The sequence below is a fragment of the Aspergillus bombycis genome (genome assembly GCF_001792695.1).
Source record: "Aspergillus bombycis strain NRRL26010 chromosome Unknown contig00253, whole genome shotgun sequence".
NCBI classification, from domain to species: Eukaryota; Fungi; Ascomycota; class Eurotiomycetes; order Eurotiales; family Aspergillaceae; genus Aspergillus; species Aspergillus bombycis.
In genome coordinates, this window is record NW_019170255.1 from 4342 (window position 1) to 11353 (window position 7012).

General features: G+C 46.6%; 2 protein-coding genes across 2 annotated transcripts; both read right to left on the reverse strand.

Annotated features, from left to right (window-relative positions):
* Positions 1-2478: 2478 nt before the first annotated feature.
* Positions 2479-5064, reverse strand: ABOM_012218 (uncharacterized protein; the record flags this gene model as incomplete). Its single annotated transcript, XM_022539346.1, has 3 exons — positions 2479-4239; positions 4296-4579; positions 4683-5064. The coding sequence occupies 3 exons, from the start codon at positions 5062-5064 to the stop codon at positions 2479-2481; spliced, it is 2427 nt and encodes an 808-aa protein (XP_022382905.1).
* Positions 5065-5484: 420 nt separating this feature from the next.
* ABOM_012219 (uncharacterized protein) lies at positions 5485-6600 on the reverse strand (the record flags this gene model as incomplete). Its single annotated transcript, XM_022539347.1, has 3 exons — positions 5485-5610; positions 5668-5879; positions 5934-6600. The coding sequence occupies 3 exons, from the start codon at positions 6598-6600 to the stop codon at positions 5485-5487; spliced, it is 1005 nt and encodes a 334-aa protein (XP_022382904.1).
* Between the last annotated feature and the right edge of the window lie 412 nt (positions 6601-7012).

Consider the following 7012-nt stretch of genomic DNA (forward strand, 5'->3'; position numbering starts at 1 on the left):
TCTATTAGATATATCTGGTATATCTGATAATTTCTTGTATAATCGATTGATTCACAATATCTATATATCAAAACTCGGCTATTTCGCTGCGTAGTTTCGAGCTTTCTTAATCAATCAGAGTATATATCTATTCTTTACCAGCTTTGTCAGCGATTAAATAGTTACGGCTACAGAGATTCTGTATAGATTATCTCTCTTACCAATCCTCTATCTTCTCTATAATATATCTCTGATCAGAATACTGAGCTTACAAAGACCGGCAGATAATTAAATAGAGATTTTTGAGTAGATTGACAATTTCTATATTATTATAAACTCGCAATCTTATATAGACAACACAGCCACGTTATAAGAGACTTTAACTAAAGTAGATTGTTAGAAATTAATATATATCTTAAAATTTATATCTGACAAGTTTAAGCTAATCTATTTTATTAACCCGCGGCAGTCTGATCTACTATAGGAAGCGCCCCCGAACTGAGATAATATCCCCCAGAATAGGGCCCAATTGGCTCGGGACCACTGAAACCCGCTCTCAACCCGCCAGATCAGGTAGAACTACGCCAGAATCAGGAAGGCCAACTCCTAACCGAGGACGACGACAAATTCTGGGAGATCCCGGATGAACCACTGGGGAACGATCAAATGGATTTCAGGATCTACGTGGGGCACCAATATGCTGGCCATGCGGCAGATCTATCTTGCAGTAGTTATCCCGCAAATATTATATAGGGTTACTGCGTGGCTCAGCCCAACCAGCAGCTGGGTCAAGACTCGGGAGAATTAATTTATTCTGGGAGAGTTCTACAAGGTCGAAAAGTAGATCGCAATTATAATCAGCGGAGTTTTTAAAGATACCGCAACGGCTGCTCTTGATCTGGAACTTTATATTCTATTAGTCAAGCTATAAATATAACAGACTATTGAGGTAGTCTAAATCTGAACAGAACCAACTATCGGATACCCAAGGGGACTAATCAGATCTCGGCCGGGTTCTGAACTCAAATTCAGCGGACCAATACTGTTAGAGATATTGCAAAGAAAAGACAGTTTTCTGACCCTGACAGGGACTGATATATATATAGAAGACCAGGCGAGCGTATATATATATTCTATTGGAAAAGCCCTTAACCTGTATAGTTGAGGATCATAAGAAGGCAGTATCACATCATAATAAGTTCTGCCGTAACCGAAAGAGAGTTGCGATATACAGTGATAGAAGTAGATATCAGGGCCATATAGGCCTGCAAACTGGCCAGGTGTGACAGAAGTTCTTAGGCACTGAAACTGAGGCCACAGTCTACGCAGCAGAACTCCGAGATCTACAGATAGCCAGGGTCACCGCAGGTCACCAATCGCGACCTGATATGGTGCTTGCAGACAGCCGGGCCGTTATCCAGGCGGTGCAGAACCCTGACAGGCCGTCAGGGCAGTTCCTCATGTAGGGAATCTACGCGGTGGCCTGCCGCTACAACCTAACAGATCGGCTTACGATCCATTGGATCCCTGCGCACATCGGGGTGCCGGGGAGCGAGCTAGCCGACGAAGCGGCTAAGTTCTTAGTGGCGAGGCTGGCGAGAAGTCGACCTGTGTTATTATTATTATTTAATCAAGTTTGTATGTTCGTTCTGGTCCTTTTCCTTTCCCGAACCGCCTATCTGCGCCAGGGCCTTTGGGCTATGCCCTCCTCGGTATTCAGTATCTGTTTGGTATCACCTAGGCACGCCCTAGGTCCCCCCTTCTAGTATCCCTCTCCCCTACTTTCTGCTTCCTCCACCAGCTCTAGATCTCTAATGTTATCTCTAGAGACCCTATATATCTCCCTAACTTCTTCCCCTGGGAAGTATCCAGTCTTTGTCGTTGCGAGAAGGGCCATCAGGGCCTTCGTGGCTCTCTGATTCTCAAATAGGTGGCATTCTGGGGCTGTTTCCCCCTGCCTCGGTGGTGGCACACCTGCCTTGGCTATGGCTCTGTACAGGGCCTGCCGTTGGCGGTGCCATTGTCTGCAATCAGCTAGCAGGTGGCCTGCTGTTCCCCGAGGGCCTAGCAGCTCTGGCATCTAGGGGAGCTTTTGGTCCCTATCTGATTTGGATAGGTCGGTATTGCCGCGTGTCCAATTCTCAGCTAGTAGTATCGGCGCGCGGGCTACTTGGGCTCTGCGCCTGCCGCTGTATCGCTTCCTTAGGGCCTGTACCAGCCATTGCTGTCTCTACTCCTGGTCTGCGTAGATAGGCTAGACTCAGGCTTCTATCTATATCTTTTAGAGGGGGCTTTTCCGCTGCTAGTTTAGCAACTTTATCGGCTTTTTCATTTCTTGATATACCCTGATGGGCCCGGAACCCATTGAGGTCGACCTGTGCTTGTAGTTGAAACCAATTTTGAGAATGGCTATATCAACATTTACATATCATCAAAAGAGTTGGCGGGTCCTGGTACTGCTCATACTGCTCTCCCTGATCGTCTATTCTTAAGAGATATTTATCTCCTGATCCTGGTCGATGGAGGTTGCTCTACACTGCCATGATCTGCAGCAGCTCGTCGCTTCCCTGTATGAACATCATACTGCGATATGTAGTCCTCTAGTGCCTCCATTGTGAGACCTGCTATCCTATTCTCTAGTTCATATGGCCCCTTCTTTTGCCCTACAAGAAGTAGACGCGTGTCAGTAGCCTCTTCAACCAGCTCTTCAAGTCTTGGGGATAATATCTGGTTGTCTTTGATGATAAGAAAGTAGTGATCCCTAGAGAGATCATTGATAGCCAGACGCATCGCCAAAACATCGTCGGTAAAGAACTTAATGTATTCCTTTGAACTGAAGAGGAAGAATACGACTAGATTAGGTGCCCCTAACTGATACCAAATCGGTAGTATCTGGCCAACTGTGTAGTGACGAATGGTGATTGCCGTTCTTTCAGAGACGGGGGCATTGCTAAGTTCATCTTCGAAACCAGCCGCTAATGGAGCGGTCCGAGTGACATTCATCTCACGGCCAGGTGAGCCAGAAGGATGTTCTTGAAGTGAAACAGGGGTGGAAGGCTCAGTGGAGTGTGGAGAAGGGTTCTCTGCCATCTTGTCCATGGGCTTGACCTGCAGGCAGCCGTCCGGCGCTCTCAGTGCGCGCGGTTGATCTTCTTCTGTGGGATCATGGTGCCAAGATTCTAGGGCCGGAGTAAGGGCTTCATCGGTTGGTTTCTCCACCGTTATAGATGATGTGTTTTGGTTATCAGTCAAGTTAAAAAGAGGCTCTCTGCCAAAAAAGGAAAGGAATATATCCCTGATCACCGCGAATGAGCTCGGATGAAGCCGTCTGTTTTGGTCGGGTCCATATATATGTCTAAGGAAAAGATGGGAGCGATCTTTAACATATTCCTGCCCGAGGGGTCGCCCCCCCCGACAGCTGGGCTTCAAGGTATCTGAATCGACCGATAATTCTGGTGGATGCAGAGGTGGGCTACACCCAAGCTCACCAAACATTTGCCGAAACTTCCTCGCCAAAAGGGTCACCTGTTTAGCTACCCTTGCATCTATCTCTTTCCCAGAGCCTTCTAGAAGTGTCTCGAAGGTATAGTGGAGTGCAGGTGCATTCGAGTCGGCCACAGTCAGACTGCTCTTCGAAACTCGGAAGCCTAGTTTCTTCGCTGATTTTGCGAGTTCCGCTTGACCACGCATACTGAATAAAGGCTGAATGCTTTTTCGAGCTCTTTGTCGGCCAATGCGAGGGTCAATAAAGTAGCGGAATGCAACCAGCCAGAGCTGCAGAAAGCTAGACCATGCAATGGCTCCCTCGACCTCCTGTGGACGAAATATGGCGTTCAATGATTTTTCTTGGTACTCGGTCTCGGAAACTTGGATTAACTGGCTTTCCATCTGTCCATCCCAGCATTTCAGAATACAATCATAGACAGATGAATGAGTGTCTACTGCGAAAAGGTCCCGCAGAGCTTTCACGGGCCCAGCAAGGCAGCGCGCATCCTCAAAGAAAAGGGCCAAGGAGCATATACGCCCTTTAATGCCGAGTAAGGCTTGGAGTATTCTCTCCCTTTCCGCATAGTTGGAAAGGCGTGGGAATAGAATGCCGTCATTCATTAAAGATGTTATTCGAGAGCTGTCATAAGAAGAATATTTGGGCATCCTGCCCTCAATCAGGCTGACCGACTGTGTATCGACGAGGCTTGCGGTTTCACCGGGAAACAACAAGGACCAAGTCTCGAATAACTCTTCCAGGTAATGGATCATTGCCTTTAAAATGTTAGATATTCCATAACTAGTCAGTCATCAAGGGGCAGCCTGCGCACCTCATAGCATCGCGGTGAAACAACATGCTCCAGCTTTCGAAATGTAAAGGTGCCCCAAAGGCCCTCATACGGGATAAGTGCTCTGAAAGCTTCCCTGAGCCCAGCTGATTCATCAACTCGTCTTACATATTTAAAATCTGTATTCGATGGAAACCTATGACGCCATGATTTCGCGCAGCCAGGTTTCTGATTATGAAGGAGGGCCTGGAAAATTTCGACATTTGAAGCACCATCGGGACGAGAATACCGCTCCACGAGTCGAGTACGTAAAGGTTGGGGAAGCTCTAATCCACGAAACACTCAGCATACCAAGAAAGGTCGAACCCAAACAATAGCATAAGTTTATACCCATCTGTAAGTAGGATAAACAAATTGGAGGTCAGTTACCATCTGAGAACAGTTTCGCTATAATCCATATTTGACCAGGTGAGCGCTTCGCCGCTTCGAGAAGATCGCGCCCGTGTAGGCAGGGAAGAATAGTAGACGCCTTAAATGCGATAACAGGAGGGTCATCTCCATTGGTAAGAGCGCTTTGGGGAATTCTGCATCGGTCAAGGGCTCTATCGAGAGTGTTTCGGTCGATGAGTGCAGTGACATGGTTCTCTATGTCGATAAGAGGGCATTGGCCAGCCTTCAGAGCTCTCCTATACCTAGAGACATTCTTTTCGCGATATTCGCCAGATAGATGACGCAGGCGTACTTTTGCAAACCCAAGGAAATAACGATTCTCCTCGGGGGTGACGTGGCTTATACCAGAGTTGAACGGCATAGCTGGTGATATTGTAGGAACTCTCTGGAATCGTGGATGATCTGAGCGGAGTCTCCATGAGAGCGGGCATCAGGCGGTCCTACGCAAAAATATACATCCATAAACAGGGATTAACGGAATAAGGCGTCAGAGAAAGCTGCTAAGATGATTGAGGAACAGGCTGCCTGAGTCAAAAATAGAAACTTTCAACTGGGTAGGTTGACGCTTGCATTGTTTGCTTTTGCATTTCCATAATTTACATATGTAAAATCCAGACTCCAACACTTTTAATACGTAGCGAAGTAATAAGGCACTAGCCGTAATTACAGAAAGATAACTAAAGTTACAACATATAAATCCACAGAAGGTGAAGAAAAAGACGAGAATCACTCTATCATATGCTTTTACCGTCCCTTTAGCAATATGAAACCATGGAGACGATCAAATCTCGACTTCATATTCTCTAATCTTCCGGGGCGTGCACGGTGAATAGCGTACTGCGTCATAGTAAATAGGCGCCAAACTCCAGGACTCACCGTCTGGAGTCGCGAGGGACAGATACTCGTGCTAGTGAGATGATATATGTTAGTTTGCAGATAAGAACCCTGAATTAGTTGAAACAACCTTCAGCAAGACATGGCAAGGGGCCGAATGGGTTTCCTCTACAAAGTGCTTCCCAGAATCCGAAATGTTTTGCGGATTGAAAAGGTGAAGTCTCCCGTCTTCTAGAATCGTCGCCGGCTCCTTCAAATGAATAACCATCAGCCCTACATTCTCAAGATCTGTCCTTTTGTGTCTGAGCCCATGATTTTGTAAAAGGCTGCTTCCAATATTGGCTGTGGGTGGACATTAGTAGGATTGGCAACGATGTGAGCAGATACAACGCTCACCAATACGAACACCACCATCTTCAGACAGAAGAATATTTTTAAGGATGACATCCCCATGGCTAATACGGAGGTTGGCATGAATATAATGTAAGCCCTTTAAAACACTCCTGCAAACAGTGGCAATGTCTGTTTCGCCAAAATGGACATCCGGTGTCGCACAAGCAACACCTAGGTCGATCGCAAATGGATGATAGGAATAAACAAGATATGCCAGTTGTTGATGAAGGAATGCCCCGACCAGATTAACCAAATTTTCGTTATGAGTGGATGACAGACGTTTCATTTCGGTAGCCGTTTGTTGGGTAGACTGTTTCTTAATTATCACTTTGGATGGATACCCCTCACAGTTTCTTAAGCCTAGCCAGGATTTACCAGCTTGGTCGATCTCCCATAATATCAAGTAATACTGAGATGGGTATTCGAATCGCAGGAAAGATTTATCGTCGTTATGCTTTCGTTCTTCCCGCAATTGGGATATCGCGTTGGGCGTCTTCTCTGATACTCCATGTGACACTACGGCGGCCACTTTGGAATGCTGGACATGTGAGGTTGAGGAACCTTCTTCGCTACCATGCTGTTGGGTATTTGATAATTGCGGAAAGGTCAAAGGCAACCTAGTCGCACGTTTTCCTGGTTGAGCTGGTTTTGCTAGAGTTTCGAAGCTCATGCTGGAAAGGATCGTGGCAGCGAATGGCAATAATAAGGGAGGTGATGGGGCTAAGAACCGGACATTGCGATGCATTTGAATTGCACCACTGTCGACCCTGGCCTTTCTAAAGTCCCAGGAATATAGGGATAAATTGGTTTCATTTACGCTACGGTAAATACCGCATTAGCGCTACGCCTACTATGACAGCCTGGTGGGCTATATGTACGGAGTCAGTATTGCTTGGCTTCCAGCCTTTCGGCCTACTACGGTCCACATCGCCTTATTGTCCCATCGGACCATAAAGTCCTAGTGGGCCATGTATAATACGTATTGGTAGTGCTTGGCATCTATCAGTATGCTAGTCGGTTAGAAAGGGAGAATGCTCACTCTGCGGCCAATCAGTAATAATACTTTAGTCACGATGGACCGT